Source organism: Cetorhinus maximus, chromosome 11, assembly GCF_964194155.1.
Source record: "Cetorhinus maximus chromosome 11, sCetMax3.hap1.1, whole genome shotgun sequence".
NCBI classification, from domain to species: Eukaryota; Metazoa; Chordata; class Chondrichthyes; order Lamniformes; family Cetorhinidae; genus Cetorhinus; species Cetorhinus maximus.
This window is the reverse complement of record NC_135889.1, coordinates 115119466-115134711: the sequence shown is the minus strand read 5'-3', so window position 1 is coordinate 115134711 and position 15246 is coordinate 115119466. Positions and strand designations below refer to the sequence as shown.

Sequence of the window (15246 nt, the reverse complement as noted above, 5' to 3'; positions counted from 1 at the left end):
TCCTGCTTTCTGCCACCCTCCCTTTTTAACTAAAGGAGTTACATTCGGCTATTTTTCAATCTAATCGAACCTTTCCCGAATCTAGAGAATTTTGGAAAATTAAAACCAACGCATCAACTATCTCACTAGCCACTCCTTTTAAGACCATAGGATGAAGTCCATCAGGACCCAGGGATTTGTCAGCCCACAGCTCCAACAATTTGCTCAGTACCACTTCCCTGGTGATTGCAATTTTCTTGAGTTCCTCCCACCCTCCTATGTCCTGATTTACAGCTATTCCTGGGATGTTACTTGTATTCACTATAGTGAAGGCTGATGCAAAATACTGGTTCAATTCATCTGACATTTATTTATTTTCCATTATTAATTCCCCAGACCTGCTTTCTGTAGGACCAACGCTCACTTTGTTAACTCCTTTCTTTTTACAATTTCTTTAGAAGCTTTCACTATCCGTTTATATATTTCTAGCTAGCTTTCTCTTGTACTCTAATTTTCCATCCTTATTAATCTTTTAGTCGTTCTCTGCTGTTTAAATATTCTGTCCAACCTTCTGACCTGTCACACATCCTTGTGCAATTATATGCTTTTTCTTTAAGTTTAATACTTTGTTTGAGTTTTTTACTTAACCACGGATGGTGGGTCCTCCCTTGGAATTTTTCTTTTCCGTTTAATGTATCTATTCTGTGCATTCTGAAATATCCCTTTAAATCGCCTGCCACTGCATCTCCATTGATCTATTAGTTAACCTAATTTGCCAGCTGACTTTAGCTAGCTCTGCTTTCATGCCCTTGTAATTGTCCTTATTTAGATTGCTAGTCTTGGACCCACTCTTCTCTCCCTCAAACTGCATGTAAAATTCAATCATATTCTGATCACTACTACCTAGGGTGCCTTCACTATGAGGTCATTAATTAATCCTATCTCATTGCACACTACCAGATCTAATATAGCCTGCTCTCTGGTTGGCTGCAAAACGTGCTGTTCTAAGAAATTATCCCCAAACCATTCTATGAACTCTTTATCTACACTATCTTTTCCCATCTGATTTTTCAAGTCTATATGTAGATTTAAATCTCCCATGATTATCGTGGTACCTTTCTGACAACCTCCCATTCTTTCTTCCTTTATATACTGTCTACCATGTGGGTACTGTTACAGGGCATGTACAACATTCCCACAAGTGACTTCTTGCCTTTATCATGTCTCATCGCTACCCAAGCCACTTCTACATCACCCCCAACACCTCATCCCCCTCCCATGGCACCTTTCCATGCCATCGCAGAAGGTACAACACCTTTGCCTTTACCTCCTCCATCCTCACCGTCCAAGGGCCCAAACACTCCTTTCAGGTGAAGCAGTGCTTTAGCACTTGAACCTCCTTCAATTTAGTCTACTGCATTCGCTGTTCCCAATGCGGACTCCTCTACATTGGAGAGACCAAACGCAAACTGGGGTGACCGCTTTGCAGAACACCTTCAGTCTGTCCGCAAGCATGACCCAGACCTCCCTGTCGCTTACCTTTTCAACACACCATCCTGCTCTCATGCCCACATGTCCGTCCTTGGCCTGCTGCAATGTCTCAGTGAAGCCCAACGCAAACTGGAGGAACAGCACCTCATCTTCCGACTAGGCACTTTACAGCCTTCCGGACTTAACATTGAGTTTGACAACTTCAGACCATGAACTCTCTCCTCCATCCACACCCCCTCTTTATCTCCTTTTTTCAATATTAATTTGAATTTTTATTTTTTATCCATTTATTCTTATTTTTATTTATTTTCATTTTTATTCATTGTTTTATCCCCACCTTTTATCCTATTTTCAATCTGTTTTCCCACCACCCCACCCCCACAAAGGCCATCTGTCACTTGTTTATGTTGTTCTTTCCAGAGTGCTTACCCTTGTCCTGCTATTATCACATTCTGCTTCCTGACCTTAATGCCACTATCAGCACCTCCTTCAGCCCTTACCACTACCATTAACATCCCTTTGTCCTTTTGTTTATGACATCTTTGGTAATCTCTACTTTGCCCCCACCTATCGCTGGCCTTCTATCTAGCTTCACTTGCTCCATCCCCCTTAAACAGTATTACATTTCATCACTTTTACTTCTCTTTAGCTCTGAAGAAGTCATACAGACTCGATACGTTCACTCTGTTTTTCTCTCCACAGATGCTGTTAGTCATGCTGAGCTTTTCTAGCATTTTCTGGTTTTGTTTCAGATTTCCAGCATCTGCAGCAATTTTTCTTTTATCGCTTCTACCTCCTGGTTTCCTGAACTTAGGTCATCCCTCTCTATTGTGCTAATACCATCATTAATTAACAGAGCCAGCCCTCCACCTTTTCCCAGCTTCCTGTCCTTCCTAAATATTATCTATATTCAATATTCAGGTCCCAATCTATGTCATCCTGCAGCCATGTCTCTGTAATGGTTACCAGGTTGTACTTATTTATCTCTTTTTGTGCTATTAGTTTATCTGTTTTGTCTTGAATGCTACATGCAGATACAGAGCCTTTAGATTTGTACTTTTATTATTTTTGCAACCTCTAGCCTTATCTGCCGATTTACTCTTAGATTTGTACTCTCTATTCCTTCCTGTAATGGTATGTTTATCATTTCCCATATTAGTACTATTCTCTCTTGACTTATCTCTACTCTTTAGAAGAAGCACATCTTCCCAAATTTGATCCCTTGCCCCAATATTTAGCTTAAAATCCTCTCTATTCTCTAATTATGTGGTTCACTAGAACATTGGTCCCAGCACATTTCAGCTGTAGACCATCCCAACGGTACAGCTCCCACTTTCCCCAGAATTGGTGCCCATGCCCCACAAACCAGAGCCCACTTCTTTCACGCCAGTCTTTGAGCCACGCGTTCATCTCTCAAATCCTATTTTCTCTATGCTAATTTGCATGTGGCTCAGGTAATAATCCAGAGGTTATTACCTTTGAGGTTCCGCATCTTAATTTGGTGCCTAGCTCCTCATGCTGGCTATACAGAACCTCTTTCCTTGTCCTGCCTATATTGTTGGTATCTACATGGACCACAACGATTGATGCTCCCTGTCCCACTCCAAATTCCTCTCTAGCCATGAGCAGATGTCCTGAATCCTGGCACCAGGCAGTCAGGCAACACAGCCTGTCTGGACTCTTGCTCTGTGCTGCAGAGATCAGCGTCGATCTCCCTCACTATACTGTCCCCTACTACCACTTCCTTTTTGCTCTTCCCACTTGAATGGTTTCTTGTACCTCGGTGCCATGACCAGTCATCTCATCTACCCTGCAGCGCCCACTCTCCTCCAAACAAACTGAAAGAACCTCATACCTTTCGGACAATGGCAAAGGCTTAGATTCCTGCACTCCTGCCCTCTGGGTCCCCTTATCTCCCTCACTCGCAGTCAGGCCCTCTTGTCCCTGACCACAGACCAACTAAGAAGACCCTATCCTAAGGGGTGTGACTGCCTCCTGGTACGAAGTATCCAGGTAACTTTCCCCTTCCCTCATGCATTGCAGTGTCTGAAGCTTGGCCTCCAGCTCAGTGACTCCGAACCAAAGTTCCTGAAGCCGCAAACACTTACTGCAGACATGTTTGACCTGGATCGTAATGGCATCCAGGAGCACCCACATGCTGCAGCTGTGACACATCACCTGCCATCCTTAATATGTTTTAATTAATTAATTTTTTTCAATTAATTATTTTCCTTTCTTATGTAACTTATGAACCTTACCACCAGTTTGTATACTATTTTAAACCTTAGGTATAGAATAGACCTTAACCACTCACAGGTACTCACCAAACAGCTAGCTTCTTCTTCTCCTGTAGTAGAGTAAGAACTGATTCCTACAGGTTGAAGAGGTTAGAAAAACCATGGGAGCACCTCCTTCCCCTCTTCACCTAACTCCGTTACTCACCCAACTCCAGCATTTTTGTTCCGATGGTGCATGGAACGAAGTGGGGTAACTGACTGATACCCCAGTTGCAGTACCACCAACTCCAGGCGATGGCAGAAAATTTTCGCATCGACTGCTGGGGCAGTTCTGGGAGGGAGAGAACCTGGTAGTGGTCCGCTTTCTACCCACATTACATTGTCAAAATAGACCTCAATTCCTCAAGAGAACTTCATAACAATTGTGCCTATAATTCTTGTGGCAGTTCCACCCTCTTCTCTGCTGGCTCCCCTACTTTCTCTCATTACGATGTTTATTCCTAGGCTCATCGCCAGAAGATGTGGTTTTGACTTTGTTGGCCAGCATAAGCAGGCCCACTCTGTGCACCAAAGATACTTTTGCAAACCTGCCGTTCGTTTTCAATGAGCTACAATGGGTTGGGATCAAGCTAGGGTTAAGATGGCAAGCAGAATAATCACAGCCTCATCCCACCTTCTACAGCCAACCCATCTCAGAGAGAAATCCAGCCCGACAGCTCCAATGTGGAGCCAGGTGTGGGCTGAATGGCCTCCTTCTATAATGAAATGCCTATAATACTCTGAGAGCTTTCATGTATGCTGCTCTGTTTTTTAACTGACGCTTGATGTGAGTTGCCACCACTCTAGAATTGGTGCCACCAAGAATTTAGGATTAATCTCCATGACATTGCAGCTAGCAACACCAGAAGAAAAATCATAGGGGCATTAAATAAATTCTGTGCTTTTTATTTTCCTTGATCACTTTCATTTATTAGTAATTAGAGATAGGGGAAAAATGTCTTTTTGACTGACATATCAAGAATCATCCAGTTGGGAATTGGAAGCTTTGTTCAAATTCCAATTGGCACAGGAAGGCGGTGCAGGGCTAGGATTCGGCAATGGCAGGAGTGTGGAGGCAAGGTGGCTGGTGTGGGGAGATCAGCGATGGTACCTCCAGGAATAAGTCCTACCAGAGTTGGCAACTCCAGTAATGGTGCAGAAACTGAAGTGTTTTTTTCTTTCTCTGGACTGTTATCACTGACCTTCATGAACATAAAAATGCCTCCATGACGTTAAAAAAAAAGAAGCTTGTTAATGAAAAAGCCCAGTAGTCCTGGCAGTTTTATTCTTGGTAATATTTCAAAGTTCCTTTCAGGTGGGACACCATTCACCTGGTGGATTGGGAGGACCAATGAGAAGCAAACTTACTGGGGAGGTTCATCACCAGGCGTTCAGAAATGTGCCTGTGGATTGGAGGAGAGCTGCTTGGATAACAAGTATCACTGTAACTGCGACGCTGACAGAGATGAAAGGTACTGTGACATTTATGTTTGAAATAATAAACCTGCCGTATTCACCAGCTGTGATTTTATTGTGCAAAATGTAATTTACCTGAACAGTCTCGATACTTGCACGACTCACCACTTTCTTATAACTCTTGTTCTCAGCTTCAGCTGTCTGTGTTTGTGATGTGCTTAAACATAATAAAGTCTGGTTTAAAGATTATCCTGGGAAAGTTAGGTGAAGTGTGAGCGTAGCAATGAATTTAGAACGGCTTGCTACCTGTTACCATAACAACAGGTCTTACTGCACTGAAGTCAAATGTTGCTGGATGAAATGCAATTTGGTTTCAGATAATTCTGTTCTAAATGATCAAGGACAAGAAGAATAACTTAATTCATTATGGTTGAAAGAATTGCACATCAGCAGTTGAACAACTCCACCTTGGTTATAAAGTAAGAGCAGGAAGTTGCGTGTGCCGGCTTGGAGGCCAATTCGGGCATAAAGTGTGCGTGAACGTGAGCAGGAGGAGTGTAGTGAAGTGTCCCGGTGTGATTGAATGAGAAGCTTGTGCAGTGAGCGAGAGAAGGACTGATTGTGCTGCGGTAAGTTTGTGGTGTTGTACAAATGGAGGGACTTAAAGAGGAGTCTTGGCAGCCTAGTTAAGGTCATTTTTTAAAATTTTTATTGCTGCAGACAAGTCCTGGTAATTGTGATGCTGGCACCACCCAGGTCAGCCACATCTCTGCACGTGCAGCAACGAATTTGGCAGGAGGTGCAACTAACCTTCGGACATTCAAAGGCACCGAGCTTTACCGAGCACCTGCTTGAGAAAGCAGGTTGTCCAGTTGCAAATCTAATATGGCTGGCACATAAGCGAGACTAACAAACGCATTTGAGCATTGCTGAAAAAAAGAGACATATTTTGTTGAAGCTTTTTATTTTGCACTCACCTGTACAATTCACAAGAAAATACCAATGTCAGGGCATTGGTGCTTTCTTGCGAATTGTACTGATGAGTACAGAACGAAAAGCTTCGACAAAAAAAGTCTTTTCTTTTCAGCAATACTTAAGTTCTGTACTGCCAAACGACTATTTGTAAACACATATGACTGTTATGTATTTAAACCATAAGCGGTCCATTTACTCCTCAAACTGTCATATTTAAACCATAAGCAGTCCATTTACTCCTCAAACTGTCATATTTAAACCATAAGCGGTCCATTTACTCCTCAAACTGTCATATTTAAACCGTAAGCGGTCCATTTACTCCTCAATCAATTCATGGTATCACTACTCCCACTGTGTTACGAAACCTTGTTCAAAACAAGTAATAATTTAAGGTCCTTGGGGCCAAATATTTATCTTACTTTTTAAAAAACTATTCTCTGATGCTCTTTTTTTTAAGGCTTATGCAAACTACCGGAAGGCATTTACTCCAACAGAAAGTCTCTGGCACTGTCTGGTGAATCGCACTGGGTGAGATCCACTGGTAAGGGCTGAACTTTACATGCCCGTCGTGAGCCTGTTCCCTGCGGGCAGGGGCAGGGGGTATGTAAAATAGAGAGGGTGGGGGGGTGCAGATAAAATGGGTGGGCGTCCATCCCACCACCTTCCTGCCCATCCCCGAGCACATCCCCATTATATATGTCGGGGTGGGCAGCTGCTAAAATCGGCAGCCCGCCCGTCATGTTTAAATGAACAATTTAAGGGTCATTCAAGCTTGTTATCAAGCCAATTGACCCAATAATATGCTGCCCACGCCATAAAATGTTTGGCATGGGGCAGCAGGGCAGGAGAGGGAAGCCCAAATTTTCACCTGAAGTGGTTAAAGGGCAGGAAGAAAGGGTGGGGGCAATCTTCGGGGGCTGTTCTTCGACGGTTGCAGGGTTGCCCTCCTTAGATTGAACCGCCCCTCCCCTTTTCTTCTTACCCGCTCCCTCCCTTAAATCTACATGTTGTAGTGTGCCCTTGTCGCCTAATTGCAATAGAGTTGATCTGCAAACAACTTTCTAAGTGGAAACATTAGGTTTATTTCTAATACAGCCAGCAGCAACTACACATGTGCTTTCAGCTCCATCTTCATCTCTACACTGACTGTGGAAGTAACCCGTGCTGCTAACACATTGGTTTACACAGATCATGTGATCTTACATCACAGGACTATTCTTAAGGGTACAGTCCAAAATTTAACAAAACCATAATTACTACATTCCTCCCCCTTTAACTTTGCTGTTCATATTCTATTTACAAGTATACAAGTATATTTATCTCATGCCATTCTAATATTTGCACAGGTCATGAAATTTAGAAGTTCAGTCTTTCAGGTGGTTTCCTGATCCGTGTGGAACGTCGCAGTTCCATGACTTCAGATCCTGTTTCAGGAACCACATTCTCTGGAACTGCCTGAACATCAGGTACCTCCATGGGCATTTGCATTTCAGTGTCTTCCAGTCTGATAGAGACATCAGACATGTCAGTCCTTGGCTGAGCATCTTCAACAGGAAACACTGGTTCAGTAATGGTTACAGGTGGAACCATATCTTGTTGTGGTATCTCTCTTTTTCTTAAATGGTCCACATGCCCTCCACTTCCACGCGGTATGGTAATGGTCTGGTCACTGAGCTTACTTTACCAGGTAACCACTTCGATCCTCCACCGAAATCCTATACACATACTGTTTTTCCAACAGTAAATTGTCTCTCACGGCTATGCAAGGCATGTGCAGCTTTTTAGTTTCCTTGACGCTTCTCCACCTTCCCCTCCAAATTTGGAAATATTAGGCTCAGTCTTGTCCTAAAACGGCGTCTCATCAACAATTCTGCAGGTGTTGCTCCTGTCGTCATGTGGGGTGGTCGTTCTGTAGTGAAAAAGAAAGCGTGCAAGCTTGGTCTCCAACGAATCGCCTGTTAACTTCTTCATGCCCGCTTTAAAAGTTTGGACTGCCCTTTACGCCAGTCCGTTTGATGACAGATGGTATGGTGCAGCATTCATAAAGGTGATACCGTTGAGGCTGATAAATTGTTGGAACTTGTGAATGCAGTGCCATTATTGAATACGACTACTTCTGGTCCGTGGATGGCAAAGCTCTGGCATAGTTTCTCTATTGTAGCGCCCGATGTCATTGGCTTCACCTCATAAACATCTAACCACTTGGAATGAGCATCTATAATCAGTAGAAACATGGGTCCAAGGAAGGGTCCGATGTAGTCGATGTGTAACCACACCCAGGGTCTACCAGGCCACTCCCAAGGCTGCAATGGAGCTGCCACCAGCAACGTTTGCAGCCGTTGACATCGCACACAGTGCTTTATCACATTTTCAATACCACCATCCATCCTCGGCCACCATAGGTATCTGCGCGCTATTGTCTTCATTCGGGAGATCCCTGGATGGGCACTGTGTAGTTCGACTAAAAGTGGCCCCCTTCCCTTTGGTGGAACTATTACCCGTGCACCCCACAATAGAATGCCATCTTGACTGCTCATCTCATGTCTTCGGTTGAAGAACGGTTTTATTTCATCGCAGGCTGTCTCCTGGGACCAACAGTTTAACACTTGGTCTCACACTCGAGATAGGACTGGGTCCCAACTCATCCAGTCTCAGATCTGTCTGGCACATCCTGGTGAATAATCTAAAAAATTTAATAGTAAAACAAGTTCCTTGTGGAACTGGGATGTATCTGTCATTCTCTTTTAAGGGCAGGCAACTCAGGGCATCGGCATTTGCTATGTAAATGCCAGGCCTATGTACAAAGGCCTACGTACATAAGCTGCCAAAATTAGGGCCCATCATTGTATTCTTGCTGAGGCTATTGGTGGTATAGCCTTTTCCTCACTAAACAAACCCAATAGTGGCTTGTGGCCTGATCCAATCGTGAAATACCAGTCATGCATGTATTGGTGAAATTTTTTACACCATAAATGATCGACAGACCTTCCTTCTCAATCTGAGAATATCCCTTTTCAGCTGTGGTAAGCGCCCTGGATACATAGCCTATTGGCCACTCTGTGCCAACATCCATTCTATGATATAGTACCACTCCCATTTCAAAGGGAGACGCATCATATGTTAGCACCAAGTCTTTCGTCTGGTCATAATGCACTAACAAATTGGATGAGTGTAACAACTGTTTCACTTTCACGAAAGCTTCTTTTTGGGTGCCTCCCAAGACCAATGTTAGTTCTTTCTTAGCAGTGAATGCAGAGGGGCCAGAACTGTAGATAAAATAGGTAAAAATCACCCATAATAATTCCTAAAAATGATTTAAGTTCAGAGGCGTTCTTGGGTGCAGGTGCTTCTCTTATTGCTTTAGCCTTCTCTTCAACCGGGTGTAACGCCTGAGAATCTACCCGGTGGCCCACATAGGTTGTTTCTTTTGCTTGGAAAGTGCATTTTTCCTTTTTCAGTCACACTCCTGCTTGTAAAAGGCATTTTAGGACTTCCTCTAGATCAGCCAAACGTTCCTTTTCAGTGAATCCAGTTATCAGCACAGTGTCTAAGTAGTCTACGATCTGGAATAGTCCCTGCAGTAAGCTCTCCATTGTTCTCTGAAAGATGGCACAGGCTGAGGAAACACCGGAAGGTAAGCATGTATATTGGTACAACACTTTTTGGGTATTAATTGTGATGAATTCCCGGGAGGCGTCGTCCAGCTCTAAATGCTGATATGCGTGACTCAAGTCAAGCTTTGTATATGTTGACCCTCCTGCTAGCTTTGCATGTAGGTCTTTGATTTTTGGAATGGGGTACCTGTCCAGTTTGGCTGCTCAGCTGATGGTTAATTCATAGTCCCCGCAAATTCAGATGCTTTGGCCTGGTTTAAGGACAGGGACTACAGGTGCTGCCCATTTTGAGAACTGAACCGCATTTATGACACCCGACCTCTCTAGCCAGTTCAGCTCAGTGTCAACCTTCTCCCTGAGGGCGTATGGCACCGGTCTAGCTTTCATGAAGCGAGGGGTTGCTTCTGGATCCAGGTAAATCTTGGCTTACAGGCCTTGGATTTTTCCCAGTTCATCCTTGAAGATGGCGGCATACTTTTTTAAGCAGATCTGGTAGCCCACTTGCTCTCAGCTGGAAGATTTCGAACCAGTTTAATTTAATCTCCTTTAACCAATCTCACCCAGGAAGGCTTGGCCCTTCACCTACTAACCACCATCATTGGTATCTGTGCCGATTGGTTTCTATAATGGACAGTTAATCTGTTGATACCTTTTACATGGATTTCTTCGCCTGTGTATGTTTTCAGATGTTTGTTCCAAATTTAATTGATGTTCACCAAAATTGAAATATCTGAAAGTGTGTTCTCCAATTACAGTGGTGGAAGCTCCCGTGTCTACTTCCATTTTTACTGGTTCCCCATTCACTCGCACTGTAACAAATATTGACTCTGTCTTCCCAACTTTCATGTTAACAATGTATAGATGTCAGAATTTGTTGTTTCAGGCTCTGCTACACTGTAAATTTCACTGGGCTTCTTTTGTTGTTTGTAAGCCTCTTTAAATCTTTCTTTGCACTATCTCATTATATGTCTATTTCTGTGACAAAAGTAACATTCACTTTTTTAAACTGCCAATCGCTAAAAGACTGATTGCCTCCACGTCGATTAAAGTTGTCCTTCGATTTAGCTGCTAAATTATTTCTTCTTATTTTTCGGTTAGCGGGGGTTGTTTCCTGCTTCTCAGTGGAGTCTCGCTTTGATGCACCATTTTCGGCTGACTGTCCCTGCCCGATTTGGAGTAGGGCACCATTTTCTGTCCCTTGTATTGCCTGTGAATCTCTTACAGTGCTTTCCATGGCCAGTGCTATTTCTAATGCCTTCTTAAAATCCGGATTCACTTCAGACGGCAATCTTCTCTGAATAGTGTCTTGTTTCACGAGTTAAACGATCTCTGAGCATGTCATTCAGAGTCTCACCGAACTCGCGATGTTCCGGTAATTGCTTCAAATTTGCCACGCAGCGAGCAATTGTCTCACCCAGGGCTCTATTTCGCGAATTTGAACCGGAACCTCTGTATCGTGACTGAGGGCTTGGGTTAAAAATGTCCCTGCCATGTGGTCCACCAATTCTCCAAAACTCTTCAAATCTGTGGCACCGGGTTCCGTCAAACTTTGAATCAAACGGCAGGTTTTTCTCCCACAAGTACTCAAGGGGATTGCTCACCTCTTCTCTTCTCCCGTGATTTTGTTCGCTTGAAAAAAGAATGTGAGGCGTTCTATAAACGCAGACCAATTGTCTGTGGCTGGTTCAAAGGGATTAATTTTACCAAATTGTGGCATTTTAGGTGAGTATATCCTCTGTTATTTTAAACGGACGTTGATACTCACAATCGCTGGGCGGGGCACAGTGCCAATTCTGATTTATCCTGAATTATCTTGCTTTATCCTCATTGCCAGCTTGTTGTAGTGTGGCCTGTTGCCTATTTGTAATAGAGTTGATCTGCAGACAACTTTCTAAGTGGAAGCATTAGGTTTATTTACAATACAGCCAGCAGCAACTACACACATGGTTTCAGATCCATCTCCATCTCTGCACTGACTGTGGAGGCAGCCAGCGCTGCTAACACATTGGTTTACATAGATCATGTGATCTTACACCACCGGACTATACTTAAAGGTACAGTCCGACATTAAAAAAAACCCATAATTACTACACCACCCCTTATCCCCGCTGCTCTCCCTAACTACCCAAATCCTCCTGGCCCAAGATCCCGGAATTACCTGCTCCGGGGATCCAAGGCCTTGGGTTTCTTTTTTCTCCAAAGTAGCCACTGATGCCTTCCTGATGTTGCTGGGACTGATGGTTCTGCTTGCCAATCGGATTGGCTGGCAGCTTCAGAGGGCGGGACTCCCGCCCCAATGAGGGGACAAAAGTCCCATTTGGCCCTTGCTAATCAACCCCGTGGCGCTTTATGACTGCAGTGTGGGTCAATGTGGAGTGTGTTGGCTCAATGCCGACATGGGTTCCTGGGTGTTGGGGGGGTGGGTTGGGGGAAGGTGTGCCGTCTGTACACCTTTATCATTGTGTTATTCAGCCCTACATATTTTAAGGCTCCAGGTAAAGAAGCTTCTGTAGTTGGGAGAGCAGAGAACTTTTTGGACATTGGCAAATATCAAGGCAAAGATAGAAAGCAGCATTAGCCGGCTTTTCCTTCCTAATGATGTGAAGGTTAGTGATAGGTCAGAAGGTTGGGAAAATTTTAGATGACAAAAAAAATGAAGGGTGAGAAATTAGAATATGAGAGTAAACTAGCAAGAGATACAGAATCAGACAGTAAGATCTTCTACAAGGATGTACAAAGGAAGAGAATATCTAAAGTAAATGTTGGTCCCTTAGGGAATGAGACTGGGGAATGAATAGAGGGAAAGAAGGAAATGATTGGGGCCTCAAGTAGTTACTATCTAGGTTGGATAAAGGGACCGAGTATATTGTTGATGATACAAAGACAGGTAGAAAAACAAGTTTTGAGGAGGGCATGAAGGGCAAAATTGTCCCAGATTCGCACAAAGTGCGGTAAGCGGGTGGGGAAAAGTATGTTTTACCTGCCAGTCGCAATGGCAGCTTCTCACGCCGTTTCGACTCAATCCCACCTCATTAATGACGCAATTCCCAGGAAACATGCCGTTTCGCTGGCGGGCGGCTTCTAACTTGCCCGCCACGCTGTCGCCGTGCCGCTTCCTCACGCCGGGCATCATATTTAAAGTGCAGCCGCGTGCACACCTATCAGTTCCTCTAGCCCAGGAATGCTGCACAGAAGACATGGCTCCAAAAGGCAGGAAAACTGCAGCCCCTCCAATTCAGTGTCGCGTCCCTGCCACATCTTTTGGACGCCATGGAAGCCCGCCGTGATGTCGCTGCGGAAGCCCACCGTGATGTCGCTGCGGAAGCCCACCGTGATGCCTCCTACCTTCTCTCTGGCTGCAGGAGGTCCAGCAACATCACCAATCCAGCTTGGGGGGTGGTGGTCAGTGACAACGCCCTCCAAAAGAGGAGAACAAACAGTGCCGAAAGAGGATGAATGATCTCCTCCGTACCACCAGGGTAAGCCACTCTTCTTATCACTCTCAACTCACACACTCAGAAACCCATCACACATCCACAGGGACCTCACTCACTGCCACTTCAAGGGACATTACCATTCACTCATGCACACACACACCTTCATTATCCTCATCCCATCCATGGGACCACTCACCACCCACACATGCCAGGCATACTTATCATCTGGCCTGGCGGGCATCCTGCTTACACTCTCTCCATTTCTATTCATGCAAGACAAGCAGGGAAAAAACAAAAGGGAGAGGTCACAGACTGGTGGATGAATGCCTGAAATCAAGGTCCTCATGGACTTTGAAAATAGAGTCATTAGTTGGCCAGAGAAGATCTGGACCATTCCTCCAGTGAGGTCAGTGGTGCTCTATCAAATGAGGACCCAGCAGTGCAACATCCATCAGACCATGACCCAGGGCACTCACTCACACCCTCCGCCAGTGCAGAGACACACATCTCAACGGCACCAAGTTTTAGAGTAGCCTCGGGATCGCAATCTGGTGAGCACATTGCAATGTCTGATCCACAGCAGGTGGAGGCAGGGGCTTCCCAGGTTTCCGGCACTCGGAGGACTGCTGGAGAGTAGAAATTTGCTGAGTCCGAGTCAGATGATGAGCCTCTGGACTCGGTCATACCACAGTTGCTGGAGCTGCAAAGACAAGCTTGGGAACATTGGGAAGGGATGTCCGCTGCACTCCTCAGATTGCAAGACACAATGGAGGAGTCTGTCCGTCTTCAGTCTGAGATGATAGCGCCGGCATGCCAACGCATCGAGGTAGGATGGCAGCCGCCATGGAGACCTTGGTCCAGGACATTGGTCCTGCGCTGCTGCACTGGCTGAATTCCATCGCTGACATCATAGTTGGCCTCCAGCAATGTCAACACAAGAGGGGTGCGGGGCAACTCGATCTCAAGCCGGCTTCCCTTCCTCCTCAAGGAGCCAGCCAAGGCCCTCGGGAGGGGGGACCAGCAGGTGCACACCCTGGGGACATCCACCCAGGTGACTCAGGGAGAGTCTGACTCATCCAAATCCCCTCTTCCTGTGACCCCAGGAGCTGCAGCTCCACAGGCCGAGGAAGGTGCCACTGGCCCACAGGACCCCGAAAGCAGGTCGGGGCCCTCCAGAGGATGCCCATCAAGGTCAACACAGACAGGGTGTAGCAGTCAGCAGGCTTCCTCCACCTCCACTGTCGATGTCAGGGGAGCACCAAAACATTAGGAAGGGTTAGGGTTACGAAGTTGAAGGAGATGATGTTGCACAGCCTGGGCATGGATGTTAGTCACATGCACATGGCATTCACATTGTTAATAAACTCCCAAGAAGAATGTCTCCTTTCCTATGGCTCCTTGTTCTGATGAGCAGTGTTCATGTTGCTCAGATGTGAAACCTTGGTCCCTGAACAAGATAAAGTCAGTTGTCTCAGTCCAGGGCCTCTTCCCTGTGCTTTGTGCAACCTTCCCAGCACACTGATGGTGCGCCTTCACAGTCACTGGTCACATCAGTCATGCCTGTACCTCAGTGGGGCTTATCATTGCTGCCAGAATGTCCTGGGCCAGCAGCACAGAGTCCGTCATTCTCTCTGTGTGCTCTCACCACCTTTGAGCTGCGGCTGGCCGCCCATCTCATCAGCATCTGTGCCTGGTGACAGTGTGGTCCTGAAGGGTTCAGCTCACAAAGGATGCCATTGGATCAGGAGAAGTTAAAATTTCCCCGCTGCATTTCCATGATATGACCCTGTTCTCAAAGAGCAAGTGAGGTGATGTCAGCCAGACAGGAGTCAGGCATTCACATAAACTATGTGCGGATCTATAGAATGTCCCCACTGCATGTCGTCATCATCTTCCTGGAATTTAGGGACTGTGGGCACCTGCAGTGCCTCCATGACAGGAGCCTTATCACAGAGGGTAGGTGTGCTACCATCAGCCAGACGGGAGTCAAATATTCACAAATGCAATGTGAGGATCCATGGAGTCTCCTCACTGCATGTTGTCATCATTCCCCATGAA

The 15246-nt window shown here is 45.4% G+C and overlaps 1 protein-coding gene across 1 annotated transcript in view; it reads left to right on the top strand.

Annotated features, from left to right (window-relative positions):
• Positions 1-5000: 5000 nt before the first annotated feature.
• LOC144686222 (contactin-associated protein-like 5) overlaps positions 5001-15246 on the top strand; it is a 304622-nt gene continuing 294376 nt past the window's right edge. Inside the window, exon 1 of the mRNA XM_078551312.1 lies at positions 5001-5218. Coding sequence (XP_078407438.1) covers positions 5001-5218 — 218 coding nt within the window. The remainder of the gene's footprint in view (positions 5219-15246) is intronic.